We start from the raw sequence: 23,792 nt of genomic DNA, 5'->3' as shown, positions 1-23,792 counted from the left end.
CTAGTTTTTCTCTTTTTAAAACTCTATAGACGGAGGCTTTGTGCATTCGTTATTAAAGATAAGCTGGTTTTTTGAATTTTTGCTGTAGGGAAGTCTCAGGCTATCCAGTGGGTAGGACTCCACACTTTCATGGCCAAGGGCCCAGGTTTGATCTCTAGTCAGGGAACGGAGGTCCCACAGACTGCGTGGCACAGTCAAAAAAAATTTTTTTTCTTGCTATAGAATTTGGTTACTAAGGACTGCTCAGGAGGAATAGGGACAAGGAGAGGGTGGCCTGAAGGCTCTGGCTTTTCATAGCGTGTTGCAAGAATCTTTTGACGTACTGTACTGTGTTCTCTACCTGTTTTAGGTTGCCACAATTCTGGCAAAAATCCTGACCTAACATGAACTGTTGGTTGCAAAGCTTGCCTTGAACTAACAGTTTATAATCTTCATTTATTCTACCAGTGTGGCTGTTCTTATGTTTTGCTGCAGAAATATTAATGTGTTGGGTCACAGGGCATTGCTCCAGATTTTGTTTGTGTGTTTTTCATAATACATGGGATGTGAGCTGAATTGCCTTTCTTATGAAAACACATTATGAGACATATCTAGACCCCAGAAGTATGGAGCCAGAATGGGTTCAATGAGAAGACATAGAAAACCTAATCATTACATAGTTCATGAATTCAGTACTTGTGGTAACTGCACAGAAATGGCACTGAGAATAGGGAATTAAGGCAGCAAATAGTGAGAAAAGATTTTTAGGAAATATTTTAGCTACTCGGGGGCAAACAAGCTCCCAATCCTATATAACTGAGAGATCAGTATGCAGGCAGGAGTTTGAGATTCATGCTTTCATACAGTCCCTCAATAATATTTTAAAGGCCTTCTTTGCCACAGTCTGAGCTAGTCGTTGGGGATAATACTGTGGTGAGCTAGATAAACAAAGTAATAATAAGGAATTTAAAATTCCTTGACTCTGAATATTTGCAATTAGTCTAATTCTTTACTTCTTTTAATTTTGAGTATTTATTTATTTATTTGGCTGCGGCATGTAAATTTGGGTCTTAGCTGCAGCATGCAGGATCTTTGATCTTTGTTGAGGCCTGCAGAAACTTAGTTGCGGCATGTGGGATCTAGTTCCTAGGAATGAACCTGGGCTGCCTGTGTTGGGAGTGTGGAGTCTTAGCCACTGGACCACCAGGAAAGTCCCCACAATTAGTCTAATTCTGATGCATTTAATTAACAAAACTGTTTCTTTGGAGGAAGAATTTTTATAATTCAGTCTCTGTCCTTCCTTTTTGGCTAGGTTGTATGTTCTCTCTCCCTCTTCCCCTCTTCCTTTATCCCTTTCTCTTCCTCTACTGTTCCTTCCCCCGCACCCCCAGGCTTCTCTGTTTCTGCCTCTAAATAAAGGTGTTCAACGTGCTTTCTCTTTCTCCTTCGTTATTCCCTGGTATTCCCTGGTAATCCTGATCGTTAACACTATTGAGTTGACTCACATGTTAGTATCTAGCCTTTATTTACCTTCTAAGTTGCTAGTAAATTACCCTTAAGTTGAGTTGCTTGACATTACTGTGTAGATATCCTGTCAGCACTTCAATTTCAGCATATAAAATTGTACTCAGCATCTTTTCTATCAGTCTTGCTCCTTCTTCAGACGTTCTTATTTCTGGTAACACTACCACTTTCTTAGTTACCCAGATCTTCTTGTCCTTCTGACTCACCTCTTTTTTACTGCATTGTCATTTTTATTTTCTTAATATCTTGCTCGCCTCCAGGTTTTCATTCCCACCACATTCCCTCTCAACGCATCCTGTCCTTCACACTGATGTCAGGTCTGTCTTCCTGAAACACTGCCTGGCTTTCACTCTTCTTACTCTACTCAGATAATTTTAGTAGCTCCTCAGACTCCCTGATACTTTAAAATGGGCTCAAATCTCCCTTCTAGCCTTTTGATACTGCCCTCTTCATGTATAGTTTCTGGTTGAATTAAACGACTTGGCGTTATCTACACACACACACGTGCTTTTCCATCTTAGTGTTTTTGCTGATAGTACTCCCTCCTCTTGAAATGACACACTTCTTTATCTCTTATCTACTGAAATCCAACTCATTCTTTATGTCCCCACTCAGATTTCATCTTGTCTGGAAAGCCAGTTTAGTTTATCCTAGCCTAAAGAGAACTTGTCACTTTTCTGTACTCTTCTGTGGCTTGTGATTCATCATATCAGCATATCTGTCATGTTTTGTCTCCTTTCTCAATTTTAAACTCTTTGAGAGTACAAACTTAGTTTATTCTAAGATTTTTATAATCTTCACAGCATCAAGAATAGTTGTTGTTTAGTCACTAAGTCATGTACGACTTTTTTGCAACTCCATGAACTGTATCTCACAGGCTTCTCTGTCCATGGAATTTTTCCAGGTAAGAATACTGGAGTGGGTAGCTGTTTCCTACTCCAGGGGATCTTCCTGACCCAGGGACCAAACCTGTGTCTTCTGCATTGGCAGGTGGATTCTTTACCGCTGAGCCAACATACTATAAGAATACTACATCATGGAAATTCCCTGGCAGTCCAGTGTTTAGGACTCCTCACTTTCACTACCGAGGGCTGGAGTTCGATTCTTGGTTGGGGAACTAAAACCCCACAAGTTGCGCAGTGCAGCGCCGCCCCCCTCATAGTGTGTTGTACAGTTTCAGTAAATTTAATTCTTATAATTACTCAACACCATGTGCAAAGCCTTTTCTTTTTTTTTTTTCCCCATTTATTTTTATTAGTTGGAGGCTGATTACTTTACAATATTGTAGTGGTTTTTGCCATACATTGACATGAATCAGCCATGGATTTACATGTATTCCCCATCCCGATCCCCCCTCCTGCCTCCCTCCCCACCCCATCCCTCTGGGTCTTCCCAGTGCACCAGCCCTGAGCACTTGTCTCATGCATCCAACCTGGGCTAGTGATCTGTTTCACCCTTGATAACATACATGTTTCAATGCTGTTCTCTCAAAACATCCCACCCTCGCCTTCTCCCACAGAGTCCAAAGGTCTGTTCTGTACATCTGTGTCTCTTTTTCTGTTTTGCATATAGGGTTATCATTACCATCTTTCTAAATTCCATATATATGCGTTAGTATACTGTATTGGTCTTTATCTTTCTGGCTTACTTCACTCTGTGTAATGGGCTCCAGTTTCATCCATCTCGTTAGAACTGACAAAGCCTTTTCTGAAAACACTTAAAATTATGGAAGTGGTCCATCTGTAAAGATGTGACTGTGATATGTAACAGGATGAAATAGGTGTTATGTCTGAAGTACTGAGTGTTTTTGGATCCTAGAGCAAGGAGTATAAATCATAATAAACAACTATTGAGTATTCTCTGGAGGGTTAAGAATTTGTGGGTAGTGGAACAACTCAGTTACTAGGCAGATTTGGAGGAATTCAGAGTTCAATGCTTAGAGTTCAGAGTAGAATGCTGCTTCAGATGGAAAATAGACACCATTCAGTGTGACTTTAACATTTTGATTTTTGGATTAAACTTGGAGAGATTACAGATTTTATTTCTGAAATCTTTGCATTGTAGGAATTAAAGGTTGGATTTTTATAGTTCTGTCTGATGTTTATACTTTAGTTAATTAACATTTCTATGATACGCTGATATGTTTTGTTGCATTTCTCTCTTTTTTATTAAAGACGACTTTCTCCATTCTGGTGCAGACGTTGACCTTTCCCTGTGTAATGTGTTTCGATTGCAGATGGTGTGGATGGAAAGCAAGCCCGTAGAACCAATTCCAGCACCCCGCTTGGGGAGCTTTTTGACCATGGCCTGGATAGTTGGTCATGTGTTTACTTTGTTGTCACCGTGTATTCCATTTTTGGACGAGGATCATCTGGTGTCAGTGTTTTTGTTCTTTATCTCCTGCTATGGGTAGTTTTGTTTTCTTTCATCCTATCTCACTGGGAAAAGTATAACACAGGGATTCTTTTCCTGCCATGGGGATATGACATTAGCCAGGTGGTAAGTATGTGTTCTTAAATTTTCAACATTGCCATAAATTTTTGGGAGAGTTTGTCATTCCTTCTTTATTGACCTTATGCTTTTTTGGTTAGAGCTGATGGATGCTTTAAATTTTTTTCCCTTTTTATTTTATATATTTTTTAAACTTATTTATGGAAAATTTCAAATATGTACAAAAGTATATGTATATGAAACCCTTGTGTACCTGTTACTTAGCTTCAGTAGTTAACATATGACCAGTCTCGTTTCATATATATTCTTCCTTACCTTACCACCTCCCAATTATTTTAAAGGAAAATCTTGACATGTGATAAATAGGCTACTGTATATCTCTAAGTAGTAAGAGTTCTTTTTAAAAAATATAAACACAGTGCCATTATTACACTGAAAAATGAACAGTTTCTTAACAAACCTTCATTTAAACTGTTGATTTTATGAAGAAAGTTATGCACATAAAATTGTTGGCTTTTTGTCTTCATGGCCAGCTTTTCAGTGAGTAAAGAGTTTTCTCTTACTACCAAGGCTTGCTATTAACTCTCCCTGCCTTAGAATCCCAGCTTTTTGTGTCGCCATTTTGCTCTCTGCGTCTGAGGCTCCAGTAAAGAATCAGAAGTTGGAGTGTGTTTGAAGAGGGTGATTGGGTGGGCAGATTGGATCATCCTGTGGCTAAACCAATTTATGAGGTGCCTTAGCAGGCTCCTTGCTTGCATTGTCTAGAAGTTAGTTATTAAAGAAAAAACAACCAACTTTAAGGGCAGGAAGACTTGCCACAGTATCAAATCTAAGCATATGTTTTGCTGTTACTAAAACTGTTTCCTAGATTTATGCTGCATAAAGCATTGTTGATTGCCTGATCTTTCTAGCTGTTAATACTCTGTATGCTTTTGTCTGCATTTTCCTTCCAGACTATTTCTTTTGTCTACATAGTGACTGCGGTTGTGGGAGTTGAGGCCTGGTATGAACCTTTCCTGTTTAATTTCTTATATAGAGACCTATTCACTGCAATGATCATTGGTAAGAAGCTCCATGTTGAAGCCTGTTTTAACATCACTTTGTTATCAAAACCAGTGTTTGGTTGTAACAAGCAACAATACCCTTTCCCCTACAGCAAGTAGAACAACCCAACAACCTATAGGGTTTCAACCAAACCATTAAGGAAAATAAGGATTCTTTGTGTTGCTTTTGTTCAGCACCAAGCTGCATTTAATCAGAAGGAAATACCAAAATATATCACACAAACCTTGTAAAATAACTATTCAAATTAATTTAGATCATATTGGAGGATCTACATTTAGATGGACATTCAGTATTGATTTCTACTGCTTATCTCGAAATCAGAGATTATTAGTTTGAGGAAATAGAATGACAAAGCACAGTGTTTATAATACATCCACTCCAAAAATTTAGCTTCTTTTCTTCTCAGACACACTCTTTCTTAAGCCTCTGAATGCTCAGTAAAGGTTTTGATCATGGTAATGCTTCCTTTTTGATTTTAGACAGAGTGGATATCTACAGGATGATTGAGTCAGGGAGAAAATTTTTATGGAAAGAGGCAAAGAGGAAGAGGAATCTGGGTTGTTATTTGAGGCACCAGGAGTGGCACTGAGAAATTTGCAGGGTTAAAACAACAAAAATACTTACTGGCTGTTCCTCTGTTCTCTTATCTAAAAAATACCCCCACCCCCACCCCCAGTGAACCTTGGTTGCAGAGTGGGGATTGAAACCTTAGAGAAAGCCAAGAAGATGGTGCATTAGGCACTGGCTTTCAGAAAAGGCATAGTTTAGGGATTTTCTGTCGCTCTGGACCGCAGATATTTTAGGAACCCTGCTGTAATCTACCAAATGTTCATTTTTGGGTGGCTGTATAACTGTGATTTCTTTACCTTGAAACGGCTAGCTATTTTTCATCTGCTACTATGAGTGAATCTTTTGATTTATGCAGCTTGTCCTATGGCAGATTTGCTGCATTTTACGTTTAAATGTTAATTTAGAGATAAAATGGTATCTTTGATATGTAAGTTTTGGAATGTTAAGTAGATACTTTAATAGGCTACAATTCTCTTTGTATATACATTTTTGCAACTGTTCTTATTAGGTAATGGTACTACTTAATGTATCACTAGAAGGCACATAGTGTCTTAATTGTCTCTCTTTTTATGGTATCAATAGTGACCAGAGGGTTGAGGTTTTGTACTTCTGTTCCAAAGTTCTGCCTCAGCTCTTCAGCTAATGGTACTAACGGATACTGATGATCATTGCTTAGGAATCCATTCTTTCAGTGGATAGGTGGGGGAATAAAGTTTGTTTTTTGATAAACTACCTCATAAATTCATACTAATAAATTCAAATCAAATTTGATAATACAGATTTCTTACTTAACTTTGTTGATTTTATATTTGTTTTTCTTTTAAACTCGGACAAAAGTCTTTGCTTTCAGTGACACAAAAAATTCATTTGCTTTATTCCATAAAACAGTTATAGTCTCAGAATATAGTACCCAAATGAGCAACGATATCATTACTGAAAATCATTGAAGATTTTGATTGTTTTGCAGTTCCGTTTGTCCTCATGGTTTATTCCAATAGAGATGCCCAGTTGGGTTATTATAGTCTAAAGTTCCAATTCTGTGGTTATGCCACCAACTGTGGATATGTACATTTAAGTTCGTTTCATTTTAGTTTTGATTTTTAGGGATTACTTTTTCCTTTCACATAATTACAAAGTCAGATCTATATATAAAGCAAGGTATATTCAAAGAAGTCTAGTCTGTGTCATATTCTTAGTTTTTAATTTTTTACTTAATCTTTTGTTGTTTTTTTGTTATTATAAGTAAGTGTGCGTGTGTGGTTTATCACTCTCTTTCATGGTAAATGGTAGCCTACTATACATATTTTACTACCTGTGCTCTTGTTTTCTCTTCACATAATAGTGTATCTTAGAGATACACATAGTGATGTATAGCCATCTTCCTCAGTTGTTCTTACAAATGCCTGGTACTTCGTTGCGTGATTATGCAATCGTTTATTCAAACAGCCTTATACTGATGGACATTTGGGTTATTTCCAGTTTTTTGCTGATACACAAATTGTTGAAGTAAATCATCTTATCCATGTAAATGTCTTTTTCATATTTTTGCCAGGGTATATTGGAAGGGATCTCTAGAAGTAGACTTGTTAGTAAAGGACAGAGGTATGCAATTTCACCAAATGCTGTATTCCCTTCCATATGGGTTGTCTGATACTGAATTCCCACCAGCCATAAATGAAAGTACCTGTTTATTTAGTTTTCCCAATGTAGTATGTTGTCACACTTTTGGATTTTTGCCAGTTTGGGATAATAAATGATATATCTGTAGAGTTTTAATTTGTATTTCCCTTATTATGGATGAACTTTCCTAGTGTTTGAGAGTCATTTTTATCTTTTTCTGGTCAGTTTTTGCTATAGGATTGTTAATGACCTCCTTTATTTTTAGAAGCACTTTATTAAGTATAGTAATCTTTTATTTTGATATAAATAACATTTTCCCTCTTATTTGTTGTTATATCTTTTTTGACTTAAAGCATTTTTGTCTTGGTGTTTTTTATTGAATTTTTTATTTAATAAATAAGCCTGGAAACAAGGAACCGTTGATGAGGAACCAGAATATTTGTTGTGATCATGCTATCCTTGGTGTTCATCTCATTCTCCTCAATCTTTTTTTATGAATTCTAACTTTTCGATAGCCATTGCTTCCTATATTATGAAGTCTAGACCTTCCTATGTAATAAGAAAAGCAGGTCTGCGTGTGTGTGGGTTCTATCATTCTCATATATAGAGTTTACTAGGTAAGTATTTAACAATTAAATACTCTTTACAGAAAGCAGATCAAATACAACCTAGAGTTGTTCAGTCGTCCAGTTGTATTTCTTTGCAACCACATGGACTGCAGCACGCCGGGCCTCTCTGTCCCTCACCATCTCCTGAAGTTCTTGTCCATTGCATCAGTGATGCCATCCAGCCATTCCATCCTCTGATACCCTCTTCTCCTTCTGTCCATAATCTTTCCCAGCATTAGGGACTTTTCCAATACGTTGACTCTTCTCATCAGATGACCAAAATACTGGAGCTTCAGCTTCAGCATCAGTCCTTCCAACGAGTATTCAGGGTTGATTTCCCTTAAGATTGACTTGTTTGATTTCTTTGCTCTCTAAGGGACTTTGAGGAGGCTTCTCCAGCACCACAGTTTGAAGGCATTAATTCTCTGGCATTCTGCCTTCTTTACAGTCCAGCTCTCAACAACTGTACATGACCGCTGGGAAGACCATAGCCTTGACCATGTGGACCTTTGTCGGCAGAGTGATGTCTCTGCTTTTCAACACACGGTCTGGATTTGTCATTGCTTTCCTGCCAGGAAGCAGTCGTCTTCTGATTTCATGGCTGCAGTCACCATCAGCAGTGATTTTAGAGCCCAAGAAGAGGAAATCTGTCACTATTTCTACCTTTTCCACTTCTATTTGCCATGCAGTAATGGGGCTGGATGCCATGATCTTAGTTTTTTTAATATTTAGTTTTAAGCCAGCTCTTTCACTCTCCTCCTTCACCCTCATCAAGAGGCTCTTTAGTTCCTCTTCGTTTTCTGCCATTAGAGTGGTATCATCTGCATATATGAGGTTGTTGATGTTTCTCCCATCTGTCTTGATTCCAGCTTGATTCCAGCAAATGTTGGCAATATGATCTCTGGTTCCTCTTCCTTTTCTAAAGCCAGGTTGGACATCTAGAAGTTCTTGGTTCACATAATGCTATTTACTATTTAGAGAAGAAACAGTAAATACAGTGTTTTTCTTTGGCAACCTATATAGAGCTCAGGCTTTCTACATGCTTACTGTGCTTAAGATTTTATCTTAGTTAAGTGCTTGAAAGCTGCAAGTGATTCTGGGTGAATACATTTAGCCTTGCTCCTACCAGTGCTCCCCAGCTTAACTTGAAATAAGCTACTAAAAGTTTCTGAGGACATTGAAGACATCTTGTCTTCTCCTTCCATTCCCTCTAAGATTTTCTAATCTGGGAACATTGTTCCAGTTGGGCTTGGAAGTAGCAGAGTAATTCCTCTTTTGAGGTGAGATTTCTGATTGGTGAATTATAGTTTTTTTCATGTGTTTTTAGCAAGTTGTGTTAGGAGTTGTTTGAAGGAATGTTCTTCTCTCTGCTCCTTAATGTCATAGCTGCATTGACAACACACCTCCCCACCCCCAAGCGAAGTTTAGTCACCGGGAGTCCAGAATGGGCTAATACGTTGAGTGACAAGGAAATATCCAAATGAAATGTGCAAAAGTTGCCACATGTATTGGTTTGGAGTTTGAAACAGAGAAAGATTAGGACTTTACATTGCTACAGATCACAGAATCAGAGAATTTAAGATTCAGGGTTCCCTAGAAAATCACTTAGCCCCATCCTCATGGTACAGTTGTGGTCTCTGAAGCTCAGAGAGATTGTCTGATTTGCCCAAAAGTATTAAGATTTTTGGAGTCAGCTGCAGGGAGCTTATGGTTAAAGCTGTAAGAGAAGATTCTCTGAGGGAGAGTAGATGCACCTTCAGTCAATCAGTTAGGAATATGCAGGAGGTAGATTGCCATTAAAGGACACCGTTGAATGATTGGATGGCTGACAGGAACATTGGGCAAATGGGATCACCAAGACCAAGAGAGGAAAGAATTGCAGTTAGTGGGTAGTCAGCGGAGTCATCTTACTTAGAAGTCAGGAATGAAGAAAGGATACTGAAAGTCTCTTGGACTGCAAGGAGATCAAACCAGTCAATCCTAAGGGAAATCAGTCCTGAAAATTCATTGGAAAGACTGATGCTAAAGCTGAAGAAGTTCCAATACTTTGGCCACCTGATGCGAAGAACTGACTCATTGGAAAAGACACTGATGGTGGGAAAGATTAACGTCAAGAAGAGAAGTGGGGGCAACAGAGGATGAGATGGTTGGATGGCATCACTGACTTGATGGACATGAGTTTGAGCAAGCTCCAGCAATTGGTGATGGACAGGGAAACCTGGCGTGCAGCAGTCCATGGGGTCGCAAAGAGTTGGACATGACTGAGCGACTGAACTGAACTGAGTAGGAGAGATTGATAAACTTCAAGAGTGCAGTTTCTGCAGAGGGTAGGCAGAATTATGTTGAGTGCTGAGGAGTTGTGGAGAAGGCAATGGCACCCCACTCCAGTACTCCTGCCTGGAAAATCCCATGGACGGAGGAGCCTGGTAGGCTGCAGTCCATGGGGTCGAAAAGAGTTGGACACGACTGAGCGACTTCGCTTTCACTTTTCACTTTCATGCATTGGAGAAGGAAATGGCAACCCACTCCAGTGTTCTTGCCTGGAGAATCCCAGGGACGGGGGAGCCGGGTGGGCTGCCGTCTATGGGGTCGCACAGAGTTGGACATGGTTGAAGTGACTTAGCAGCAGCGGCAGCTGAGGAGTTGAAGACAAGTTAAGTTTGTTGGGTGGTAGGAGATAGCAGAGTAAGATAGTAGATAGTGAGAACAGCAGGAACAATGGTAATGTTTCTTGGGAAGGCTGTCTTTCTTTTTAGCTTTGAGGAGAAAGAATTAGTGTATAGAGTAGGGGGAGAAATTAAGAATGCTAGGGAGGTAAAAAGAAGTGTAAAGGAAGCAGCAGGATATGTTAATATTAATGGTTCCCTCTTCCAATAAATAACTTACATGGTGCAATTTACTATAAATCAGGTACTGTTCCAGGAGTCTTTGCATGTAATAACTCATTTAATTCTCAAAACCCTATGGGATTGTTACTACTATTATCTATATTTTATAAAAGAGGAAACTGAGGCACTGAAAAATGAATTTGCCTGAAGTCCCATAGCCAGTTGGCGGCACAACTGAGATTCAACCCACTTTGGCTCCGTGAGTCTCTGCTAAACTGTACTGCCACTCTTCCAGTTGTAAATATTGTTCAAAAATGTATTTAATTTCATTACAGAAGTAAATCTGAGCTTGAAAATTGTTGCATCTAAAAATACTACATATTTTGTATGTATTTAATTATTATAAAAATCTCTCTTGAATATTAATTCATGATAATTTAAATGTTCTTTCCTTCAGGTTGTGCACTGTGCGTGACTCTTCCAATGAGTTTGTTAAATTTTTTCAGGTAAGTATTTTATTTTTTAACTGGACGAGAAATATGAAAATCTTTAGTAATTGTTATTTAGGTGAATTTTAGGATCTTTCTTTTGAAATCTGGGCATTTTGAAAAGGTTATGAAGCTGTATTTTGAATTTAGAATGAGATGAGGATCATCTGCCTGTAGTGGCTTGTGTAGTCAATTCAACTTTAGCTCAGAACTAGTTTTTTGGTAACAGTTTTGGGCTCATCAGTCTAATTTGTCATTTTTTTGTGTGAGTGAATTGGGAGGGAGTATGTTCCTATTGGAATATTCATAGGTTTACATTCTTTTTATGAATTGATTGTAAGTTTTAGTAAATTGATTATAGGTAAGTTTAGTTAGCATGATCATAAAATAAAATTTCTGAACTTGTATAGTTGAAGACTAAACCCTGGAGCTATGCTGACTTCTTCTTAAAGAGCACCATATCAAAATTCCTGAAGAGTGGGGCGTGCCTGAGGAGTCGGGTAGGGGTTGGGAGGGGACTTGACCTGGTGGAGTTCCATCTCTCTGATCTATGCACATTTCCACTTGGGCTCAGCACACTCAGTTTCCTACTGTGACCTGAATGTATTTTGTTCTTTCCTTCCTCATTACTTTTGCTCCCACTCTTTCCTCCACTCCCTGTTTCCTCTGCTTGGAACATTTTCTTGTACTTCCCACTTCATTTTTCAGTGCTCAGATTTGTCTTGCACAATCCTGTCTCTCTTAATCTTCCCTCTTTATGACCACTGTCAATCATTCATAGAAGTCATAAAATGTAACGCTCTAAAACCCTTAGAGATAATTTGAGATAATTCTTCTAAAGCTGAGGTCCTGATTGGGCAGTGTCTTTCCCAAGGTTATGTAATTAGTGGCAGAACTGGGATGAGGATTGAGGGCTCAGTTCAGATGAGCAGACATGTATGAGCGTGCTACCACCTGTGTGCCCAGAGCCACTAAGATATGTTATGCAGTGACCCATCTTGGTTCCGAGTCTTTTCACTGTTAAGTTGTGTATCATAGCAGCCCTGTGAGGTACTCTTCTAGTATGGTTTTGTGTTCATTTTAGTTTTTCCTATTAGAATTTAATCTTATAGGATCCAGACCAGATAATAAAACTTTTCCAGGCGGGTAAATGAGACTAGGGAATCAGAAGACTTCCATTCTAGTCCTGGCCCTGCCACTTGGTACCAAATTATGTAAATTTAAATTCTCACTTAATCTGCCTCTAAAATGGGATTGAGTGAAAGTTGCTCACTCATGTCTGACTCTTTTGCAACCCCATGGACTATACAGTCCACGGAATTCTCCAGACCAGAATACTGGAGTGGATAGCCTTTCCCTTCTCCAGGGAAATCTTCCTAACCCAGGGATTGAACCCAGGTCTCCCGCATTGCAGGCAGATCCTTTACCAACTTAGCCACAAGGGAAGCCCGAGAATACTAGAGTAGGTAGCCTGTCCCTTCTCCAGTGGATCGGCCCAACCCAGGAATTGAACCGGGGTCTCCTGCATTGCCGGTGGATTCTTTCCCAACTGAGCTATGAGGGAAGCCCTAAAATGGGTTAATCTGCCTCTGAAATGGGATTTAACCTGGTGGTTCAGATGGTAAAGACTCCGCCCACAATGCAGGAGACCCTCATTCAGTCCCTGGGTTGGGAAGATCCTCTGGAGAAGGAAATAGCAACCCACTCCAGTATTCTTGTCTGGAGAATTCCATGGACCAGAGGAGCCTGGAAGGCTATATAGTCCATGAGGTTGCAAAAGAGTCAGAAAGGACTGAGCAACTAACACTTTCACTTATGTAAATTTAACTTCTTACATCCTCACTTAACCTGCCTCTAAAATGGGATTAATAATGTCGGTTCTACCTATGCCGTGGGGTTACTGTGAATAAATATAAGAGAGTAAGTGTGTAAGTACTTTGAAAACTATAAAGATACAAGTACAGTGTTGAGTTTTATATGTAATAATGTTCTTGTATTACTTGATTTTTTTTTCCAGAAGCTATAAAAATAACACGTTGAAATACAATTCAGTCTATGAAGCTGTGGTTCCCTTCTTTTCTCCATGTTTGCTATTCATTTTGTCTACAGCATGGATCCTCCTGTCACCTTCAGATATTTTAGAGTTACACCCTAGAGTGTTCTACTTAATGGTTGGAACAGCCTTTGCCAACAGCACAGTAAGATTTTTCTTTTAAAAATCGTAACACATATAAGAAATATTAGACAGAATTTGATAGTTTGAGAAATCTTATATAGTATTAGAATAAGTAGATATTAAAGATCTTATAGTCAGAAATTTGGAAGAATAATAACTACAAAGACAGAACAATGCAGAAAGTTATTTTATTTTATTTTTGTTTGACACTAATAGGATTGGGAAACTGGTAGTATTTTGGAACCATGGCATCATTTAAATTTTTTGATTTGGTTGCCTGCTGAAGAATTCATGGAATAATTCCCTTTAGACTCTAAATATTATTAATAGTGTGGTTGAAATGGCAGCAGATCTAATGATTAATTTAGGGAGCTTGGAAGGGGGTTTTGACAGAGAAAAAAACATATATACCCCACATATTTTTTAATCAACTGGTTTTTAAATTAAGAACATAGAATAAAAACTTTGTAATAAATACTACATATGTTAAAAAAAAAAATCCCTTTCTCTGCTATAGCCTAGCAAGAGTGCAGACAGGGAGGAATGATCAGGAGGGGTTGAGAAGAGACCCTCTAGTCCTGACTGCCAGGAAGCCTGTGCTCTAGCTCAGGCTAAGTCGTTAATAAGTTTTTATTTTTTAACTTAGCCCCCAAGTTTATGTTTCTATGTCTGTACCATGTGTTTACTATCTTAGCTTATACTGATTTCATCTAAAGATCTAAAAACATTACCATATTGTACAAAAAGTATCTCTGAAGGAATAAAACTATAATTGAGTAAGGTGTTGAAGTAAAGAGGGCCAAAGAGGTTTTGAGGTGTTTTCTGTGATGGTATGACTGAATTGGAGGTAGCATCTCCTCATCACCTTGAAGAAATTGAGTTGTGTGGTGCTGTGGGAGGTTGTTCTGAAAAAATTATTTTCATATATATCGTAGAATCTTAAAATTGGGAGAAATTTATTTTATCCAAACTGTTATCAAGTAGGAGAATACCTTCTATGGCATCCTTACTAAATTATCTTCCAGTCTGAGGGTCCGTAGGTTTGGAGGCTGGGATAGAGGTCCAGTTGAACTCCTGAGCATTTGAGAATTATGGAACTTGATAATAATGTAATGTTTTAATACATATCTTGGCTCAACTATTTGAATGCTTTTTAAATGTTAGAGTGACTAGAACTTTAATTAAATTATTATTCTCTCTTTCTTTTAAATAACTTCAAGTGTCAGCTGATTGTTTGTCAAATGAGCAGTACCCGGTGCCCAACTTTGAATTGGTTGCTGCTTCCTCTTTTTGTGATTGTCATGGTGGTGAATGTAGGAGTAACCCCTTACGTTGAGAGAATTCTCCTGTTTACGTTAACGGCTGCTTTCACTTTGGCCCACGTCCACTATGGAGTACAAGTGGTGAGTAAGCTAGGGCAGAATTGGTTCATTTGATTCTTAAATAGTGGAATGCAGGTGAGAGAAAATTTCAGAAGAAGCTTGCTTATTAGAGTAAGTGGAAGAATTTTGGGATATTCTCTAAATTTTGGATAATATCCAGGTGTACGATTCCAGATATTGTAGTATTTTAAACTACAAATAATTTAAAAGCTGGATAATTATTGTGAGGGATTAGTTTGAAATCTTCTGCAAACCTTAATATTCTCTTCTAAAATAAGAAACTGCTTTCAGGACAAATGGACCAAGATCCATATAATAAAATGAAAGTCAGAACCATGCAGTTTATTTCCTCTTTCCTTACACTTTAGCATTCTTTTGTAATTATTTTACATATCTTAGCATGGTCTTATATTTATGATTTTTAATTGCTGTACAGTATTCCATCAAGGAAATTACTTAATGTAAGTGTGCTTAACCATGACCCAGTTATTTTAATCATTTAGATTCTTTGCAGATTTTCACTATTATATATATATATATATATATATATATAAATACTTTAAAAAATTTGATAATGTTTGTTTTGAAAAGAACCTTGCTGTGAATAAGTTTGAGAAACAAAATGCCAAACGGGACATCTGTCATGCTTGATAACAATTTTTTATACCTTGTGTGTGTTCCTGCCCTTAGTGTTTCTCCCCAAAGTAGCCCATATTTGTTGAAACAAAGTAGATGAAAAAAAACCATGATAAGTCTATGAATTGTGACACGAAGACATAGTCATTTAGGTTTTTGTTCGTGCAAATTTAGTGTTATATGCTTTATATCAACATTTTTAGGCTTTTATTCTGTTATTCATCAGTCATATGCATGAAGTAGAATACAGTTGCCAGTGTCTTTCATAATTGTTTTAACTATGATCCTTCAGAAGTATATCTTTAGAAAACACACACTCCATATACACACGCCAAACCAAACCAAACCATGTTTATCTTTAAATTACAAAGGCAGTACATTTTTGTTGTTAAAAATCTAGAAAATACAAGCACACGCTAACTGAAAAAAATTCCAGGAACATGTTTTTTTTGACTGTCTTTCCACTCTCTTAACACTTCTACAACTTCTGACCAGAAGGTAAAACTTGCTGAACCACACAAAAACATTAATTACTTCTATTGAAATGTAAATATTAAGAATGAGAATGAAACTAAAAAGTATTAAGTAAACAATACTTGCTAGCTGGCACATTACCTTGCTCTTGCCTACCCTCTAGTAGGGATACCCTAACTAACATGGCTTAAACCATCAAAAATTTACACATCTAGCTTTATACTGTTACATGAAGTTAGGAATGATTACCTAGAAGCCTTGTAAGAAGGTGAACATTGACTCTAACCATATATGTAAATATTTGATCTGCTAGATAGTATAAATCGACTAACCCTATAATTTTTCAGTAGATTTGAATGTAAGGCTCAGTGGTCTGGGAAGCTCTGGAAAGGCTAGATTTTGAAGTTGGGCAGACCCAGGTATAAGTCCTAACTTTCCTAGGATAGTTCTAGTACTCACTTAGTCAGCTAGTTCTACCGCTATCCTAGTCCAGGGAGACCTCTTCATTTCTAATGATTTTTGCCGTGCCAGTAAATTGTTTCCAGAGGGTGAATTCTGTATGTATTTTAAAGGAATTATGTATGACTTGTCATTGCCTCCTGTTCTGGTTTTCTGTAGGTAAAGCAGCTGAGCAGCCATTTCCACATTTACCCCTTCTCATTGAGAAAACCAAATTCAGATTGACTAGGAGTGGAAGAAAAGAATATTGGCCTGTAATCTACAGAAAGAAGTACTGTAAATAAGATGCTTGTAAATATTCATCCATCACCGTTGAACTAAACTGATCTGCTTAACAGACATGGGAACTCAGTGTGTATGTGGTACTTGGACAGCAGGAATGATACATATCTGAACTTGTGGAATATTGGACCTATTAACTCCCAGCTTACATTTTTATAAAACCATGTGTTGTTTTGGTTAAACGTAATAGCCCAGCAAAATGTTCCTTGTTGTTTAGGAATCCATAATGTTTTGGTTCATACAGAGTTAAAGATGCTTGGATTTTATTTTTCAAACCCTCATATTTGTTTAGGAACACTGATAACGTTCAGAGGACCCAATATGTTTTCATATTTGGTACTTAGTAGTAAGTCTTTTGGAGAAGGAAATGGCAACCCACTCCAGTATTCTTGCCTGGAGAATCCCAGGGACAGGGGAGCCTGGTGGACTGTCGTCTGTGGGGTCACACAGGGTTGGACACGACTGAAGCGACTTAGCAGCAGTTAGCAGTAGCAGTAAGTCTTTAGCTGTGGAAGCTATCAGTACCCCAAATCTAATGTAGGGAAAAGATAAGAGCAAGTCACTTTGAGCAAGAATGCCAAATGATTAGAGAACAGTATACAGTTGCCAAATACAGGTTTCACTTTCCCATGAAAATGCCTTTTGTCCTCATGTGCTAAGAGAGCTAATATATATATATTTATATATATATATATATTTAAATTCTCTAGTATTCTGGCTCTCTTTGTTATGGAACAGATCTTAATAAGTGGTTTAATTTTATTTTAAAGAAAAATATTTTATTGAGACTTAATAGAGAATGGATTGTAATTATGGCTCACTCATTGGCATGGTTCAGTGTTTAAATGTGGCATTTTTTCCCCTCAGCTACAAGTTGTTGAGATTTGGTGCCTATGAACTATGATCATATGAATGCATGTGATAGTCCCATTCTTAGAATAATTACTTGTGAGGAACATAGATTAACTTCCTTATAAGAAAAAAGTTTCTTAGGGGTTAGGAATCTCATGAACCTCACTATGAAATTACTACTGTGAACGTTGCTATGAAACTAGATTTCTGATTTAATTTGTCCTTCCTATCTCCCTTTATCTCTTTCTGTGGCGGAAACAGTGCTGTGTTTTTTATTTCATACAAGATAAAGACATAGAGAGAACTTCTCTTTTTCCCAACTTGCTCACTTCTCCACCTGAAGAAAAGTTTTGACATATATGCCTTACTGAGTATTTACACCCTTTAATATGACTTGGAATAATTTTTGAGGTTTACTGACAAACATAAAAATCTCTTTTGACTTTTGTATGATTGTTTTATGATCACAGCTTTTTATGAATGTGGATATTCTATTTCTTTCTGATTTTGTCTCCTTAATTTAATTTGGTGGTGGTGAAATTTACTGGCTGATTTTCTTTTATTTTCCACTGAATGAAGTTTGTGCTTGAATGAAGAGTGTATCTTAAACCCTTTTTTTTGGACGGATTGCACTTGGATAAAATAGGCACCACTGTGTTGATAATGTAATTAAAACCATAATCATTATTTATCTATAAATGTGCCCATCATTAAATTTAATTATAGTGTATTCTTTTGTTGGATTTTAGTCTGCCACTTTGTAAAAATAACCATGTAATTATTATTTCAGTTTTTAAAAAATTTGTGAATTGTAATCATTGTTAACAAGTTATTAGAAATGAAGCATCACGGAGCTAACTGTACTCAGTTTTTAAAAAATTGTAAAGTTTCAGGTATATTCTGTGAATTTCTCTGAGACAAAAATGAACACTGAAAATAGTTGGGAAATTAACACAGGAAAACATGGATAGTGATTCATGTTTATTTAAATTGCCATCATGGAGGTCAGAGAATGAGCTAATTAAGTAAAAGTAACTCTTATCTTTTGTATACCTTGTTCTGTGTCATCTGTAAAATCGAGCTGGATAAAGTATTAATTTGAGTCAGGAACAAACCTTTGCTTTAAGATTTTAAGCTAATCATTTTATTGTTTTGTTGACTTTGTATACAAAATGAGATTCATCTGTATTATGTAAGAGCTGAAAAATATTTATAAAATGGCAAATTTGGACCACAGGCTTTCATCACTTTGTACAGTATAGTAAAAAAAAAAAAAAAAAAAGCCCTTTATTTCTGTCATAGGGTCATGTCCTGTAATTTTGGGTCTCTTTTACCTCAAAGTGTGTTTCTGCTCTTTTTCTGTTGCATCAGGTTTATTTGAAAATTGTTTTGTGCCTATACTTGATAACATATTTCCCCGTAGTGGTTAAGAATTATGCTGTAGTCAGTTTCATTGGCATCATGAGATGAAAGAAAGATGGATGTCAGGAAGATAAAAGATGAAAAGTGAGTAACCAAAAAAAAAAAAGAAAAGTGAGTAACTGTTTCAGAATACTGTAGACTTGCGAGTCTTTAGTGTACTGTTGACTCCTTTTTTTGGTTTAGTCTGCTGTCTTGAGGTGTATCAAGAAAGCCCCTATTTGTCATGTATGGTATAGCAACTGAAGCAGGACTTCGTTACAAAGAGCTCTGTGAACTGACATCATCACCAATGATCATAACCTTTCCAAAGTATAAAAGGTATTTCAGGCTTATGCATGATTTTTTGGGGTACATTCACACCCCACCCTTTCTCCTAGCATATGCTGAGCTGCCTTTTGGGGAACAAGTGGCATAATTGGTCGTACATGTATGTTTTCTGTCCATTTCAGAACAGAGTGCCTTAGCCAGGCCAGAGGTTTGCTTTCTGTTTCTTCTGACCAAAGTTACCTAGACCTGTAGGAAGTTTTCTTTTCAGGTTATGGTATGAAAAATGTCCTTTCATGCTTGTCAGAAAATTCCCCTGTGTTTGAAGGGGGGCATAGGATAGAAAAATCTAAAAAAATCTAAAAAATATCTGAGTATATTCATGCTCCCTTTTACGATCCTTTAATAGCATTCATGGTCTTAGTGTAATCTACATACAGTTTAAAATTGCCACAATTTAACCAACATTTCTCCCTTAATGTGTAACAGATGTAGTTCATGGGTTTTAGTCTTAAGGGTAATAGAGTGAATAACTTCCAAATCAAGAAGTAAAATAGTCTTCTCTGGCATTTTAATAATATGGTTAAATTACTTTTACTTGTAATTTTAAAAAGAAGATTTGATGCTGATTATGGCCTAGAATGTTACAGTACTGTTACCAACATGTTATCTATTTTAATATAGAGCTCTTGGGAAGAGGAGTGCATGTCTAGGGCTGCCCCAATTCTAAATAATTCCTGAAAGAATACTGATCATGACCTGGATCCTGGGCACTGGGGGAGCATGCAAAGGAGAAAGCAAGCATAGATGGTGTCCACTTGAAGGGGAAGAAGAGATCACTTCAGTGCGCAATGATGCTACTGCAGTGCACAGTTCAAAACTGTCACAATGTAAATCGTCTTTTCTCCGTTAATTTGAAGTTCAGATGTGAATTTAAAAGTTTCCTAAGTGTTAAGTTTTCAGAGAATCAATTTATGTTGTAGTCAGTCCAAAAGCATTTGGAGCGTATCTTGCTTTCCCTGATAGCTCAATTAGTAAAGACTCTGCCTACAATGCAGGAGACCCCAGTTCGATCCCTGGGTTGGGAAGCCCCTGGAGAAGGGAAAGGCTACCCACTCCAATATTCTGGCCTGAAGAATTCCATGGACACAGTCCATGGGGTAACAAAGTCGGACACGACTGAGCGTTTTTCACTTTCACTTTTCACTTTGCTTTCCAAAGCAGGCTTTGATTCTGTACTCTATGGAGAATGAAAAAGTAATCTGAAAGTGTTTGAATCAAAGACTACTTCTCCCCTTAATATTTGAACAGGAAACCTGTTTGTAACTCTTCCTCTTCATTCTTCCCCTGGGTTTCCCTTTAACCAGCCACCACGCGGGACAGAGACGCCACTTGCTTTGTCGCCCCCTGTGCTGCTGCTGCTGCTAAGTCACTTCAGTCGTGTCCGACGCTGTGCGACCCCATAGACGGCAGCCCACCAGGCTCCCATCCCTGGGATTCTCCAGGCAAGAACACTGGAGTGGGCTGCCATTTCCTTCTCCAGTTGCCCCCTATACCCTGCCACATTCAGACCTCCTTGATAGCCTTAGATCTCTCGCCTAGGCAAGGAGTGGGAACGTACCAGAGAGAACAAAGTAAATCTGAAGGACTAGATCTTTTGACTTTGGGTCCCCCAATAAGCCAAAAACAGATACAGAAATCTTTGATTGTGCTGATTCCTGTGTTCAGAGTGGCCTTTATCTTGACTTCAGTTCTGGACTTGCTGGAGCACGCTATAGGAAATTTGTGAAATCAGATTGGGATTTTCTTGGTTCCATGAGGTGTCCTTGTAAGGCCGCGTGCCGATTCTTGAACACCCTGTGGGTGAATAACCTTCAGTGAGCTGCCAGTACTAGAAGCTTCCAGGGAGATTTTTTAGTATGCTGCATTTGAAGCACTTTGACATATACCTTTTAAGTGACAGTTTTAACAGTAAAATGGTGTTAAATTAATCACTGTGAAACTTGAAAGTATGATGTCCTGTACATTTTAGGAAGCTTGAGTAATTTTCAGATTTTCCTTTATTATGTAACCCAGGTGATTCGTGTGTTTTTCTTTTCATGTTTGTCAGTGGTACGGATATCTGACATGTTGGCAGACAGTTGCTTTAGGATATATATGGTAAATCATGGTTGTCTAGCTTTTCCAGAGAAAGTGGCAGTGTGTTTACTTTTTCCTTTGTGTGGAGCCATGGGAATTGGACTTACTGGCTAATTCATTTCCATTGTTTCTGTGGTGCACAATAAACAGCCTTTTAAAGCTGCATGCTAGTAATGCTTTCCTTTTTAAAAAAATGCGAGAGACAGTAATCTAGCTGATTGTTTTTAAGCAGACTTGCTTTTTTTTTCAGACATATCTTAAATGAACTAATATTTTGGGTAGCATAAGAAGTTTTGGCATTTGCAGCCTTTTTCACAGGTGGCCTGAGTGAGTGGGTTATATTGCATTTGGAGAGAAAGGCCAGATTCCCAGAATTGGAAAATGGCACATGGACTGATTTTAGAATATTTTAACAAGGGCTTGTCTTAGGGAGAGTCCGTTTGGACACAGAAATACTGTCTGGTCTCCTAGTATTGTCTTACTCTTCATAGAATGATTCTTAGAAAACCAGATTCAATCAGAGCAGTGTTATTTTGAAAGCATATGAATTGGATCATGGAGTACCTAATGCTATGTTGTAACCAGAGACACTTTTGGAGACCCATGGAGTGGCTAAATGCTGTGGATGCCTTGTGACTCTTAGGCTAAAGTCTTCTCTTAAGCAATTTCTATGGATAATAGAATTGGAATTGATTTTAGTTTTTATTGAAACACACACAGAGTAAATTCTTGACTAGAAGCATGTTCAGTACTTAATGTTACTAATCAGATTATAGGAGGGGCCTGTTTTAATTTTATGAGGTCCATGAATGCTGCATTATGAATCTGTTTGAATTAACTGGTATCATTCTGTATCAGACTTAGTTTAGTAAGTACTAATTAAGATTGCCCACAATATGAACATTTTTGGGTAGGTTATTTTGTTTAAATAACTTATCCCATTAGAGCAGCTATTCAGGAGACAAAGACCCAGCTACAGGTAATCGTTTGCTTTTTCTGGAATGCGCCAAAAAAGCAGAATTTAGTATTAAACTCCAAATTTCAGGGTTTTTTTTTTTTTTTTTTTAAGTATTATTTCCTCTGGGTAAAGTGGAAGGTGGTGAACAGTTGCTGGGGTGTAAACTCCTTTCGACCTGCATTCTCCCTTTCCCCTCCCATCTAACAGAATAGATTAAATTTGTAACCAATGGTAGGAAAAGAAATCGACACTTTTCTGAGTAAGGTTTCATGCCCTGTGACTAAGAATAGGTGGCGGGAATCATGGCCAAATCAATTATTGATTTGTTTAGCCTGGTCCTGTTGCAGTTTGCTTTCTGTAGTATTCTGAAACAGAAGGATGATTTCCATCCCCTCAGGTACCTAGAAACAATACCACTTTAGTAACTGGAATGTGTCTGCTACAAGTGGAATATGTGAGAGAAGAAGTTGAAAGGAACACAAAGTTATTTTCCCTTTCAAGTAGTTTAATTGAACATGTTTGTAATTGGTCTGCCTGGGACTTGCCCGTGTTCGTAGCAAATAACATTTATTTTATCTGGTTATGTGTGGTGTGTGTATGCCTACATATTTAATATGTACACATATATTCTCTGTGCATATATATGTATGATGTATTCGTATGTACGCGCAGTCTACTCTTGATTATCAGCAAGATGATAAGCCCTCACCAGACTCTTTCTTCATGTTCACTTAATCTGCATGTACCCTGTAACTCTGAGAAGCCTGTTCCGTATCTGCATCTCCAGGCTTTCCTACTTGCTGTTCATCTTAGTCCCCAAGAAAGGCCTTGACATATGTCACTTTCCACTTCCCTTTCACCAGGGATTGTGTGAGTCAGAAAACTTGTGAGAAGATGGTTGCTTCCACCAGAGTTGAGGCTTCCAGGGTTTGAATGATGGTGGGCCCATTCCTGGCCAGAAGGCGGTGCCTGGAGCAGTTGCGTTCTTGGGCTTGATGGGGGGAAATCTCTAGCTCTTGTGGGAAATGGGATGTCACAACTTGGTTAAATTCCTTAGCTGGAATGTTGTGAGGTCTTAGGTAATTTGATGTGCAAACAGGGTACAGGTGTGCATTTCACCATTCGCTTTGTGTCATCGGTATTCCTGGTCCCCATTGCTCGCCCAGATAATCAAGACCTGACTGTTTCTTGCCACTGGATTCTGGAAGCCTTGCGCTCTCAACTGAATTTATGTTTTATTTCTGCTGCTGTGAAACCCAAAAGTAATGCAGTAGGTTTTAATTTAAAATTGTTTTAACTCTATTATTGATAAATATTTATTGTAATAAAAGTAAAGAGTAAATGGTTTTTAAATCTTTTTAATTATTTTCACATTGTTGTCTTTGTTTTTCCTTGGTAGGTGCAAAAGGGGAAGGGAGTTCTGGGGAGAAAAAGTGTCCAGTCACTTATCTCAGAGAATCACTGGTTAAATTTGGGCAGAATTTTAAAAGGTTTGGTTTTGTTTGATCAGCCTGCTTACTCCTGGGTGTTCTATAATCCTGTAAATTGTTTCAGAGAGCAAAGTACTAGGAAGGTGGCAGGAACAGCTTTTCATAATATACTGCTGTGATTCTCC

The 23,792-nt window shown here is 37.8% G+C and overlaps 1 protein-coding gene across 1 annotated transcript in view; it reads left to right on the top strand.

The window, feature by feature from the left end:
• SELENOI (selenoprotein I) overlaps positions 1-23,539 on the top strand; it is a 46,193-nt gene extending 22,654 nt beyond the window's left edge. Inside the window, exons 5-10 of the mRNA XM_043469151.1 lie at positions 3,740-4,002; positions 4,908-5,016; positions 11,103-11,151; positions 13,151-13,331; positions 14,530-14,712; positions 16,420-23,539. Of these exons, the coding sequence (XP_043325086.1) occupies positions 3,740-4,002; positions 4,908-5,016; positions 11,103-11,151; positions 13,151-13,331; positions 14,530-14,712; positions 16,420-16,518 (884 nt within the window). The 3' untranslated portion in view covers positions 16,519-23,539. The remainder of the gene's footprint in view (positions 1-3,739; positions 4,003-4,907; positions 5,017-11,102; positions 11,152-13,150; positions 13,332-14,529; positions 14,713-16,419) is intronic.
• Positions 23,540-23,792: the final 253 nt, after the last annotated feature.

This window comes from Cervus canadensis, chromosome 5, assembly GCF_019320065.1.
Source record: "Cervus canadensis isolate Bull #8, Minnesota chromosome 5, ASM1932006v1, whole genome shotgun sequence".
In the NCBI taxonomy this organism is placed as follows: Eukaryota; Metazoa; Chordata; class Mammalia; order Artiodactyla; family Cervidae; genus Cervus; species Cervus canadensis.
The sequence above is the reverse complement of the archived record's forward strand: the minus strand, read 5'-3'. Positions and strand labels throughout refer to the sequence as shown.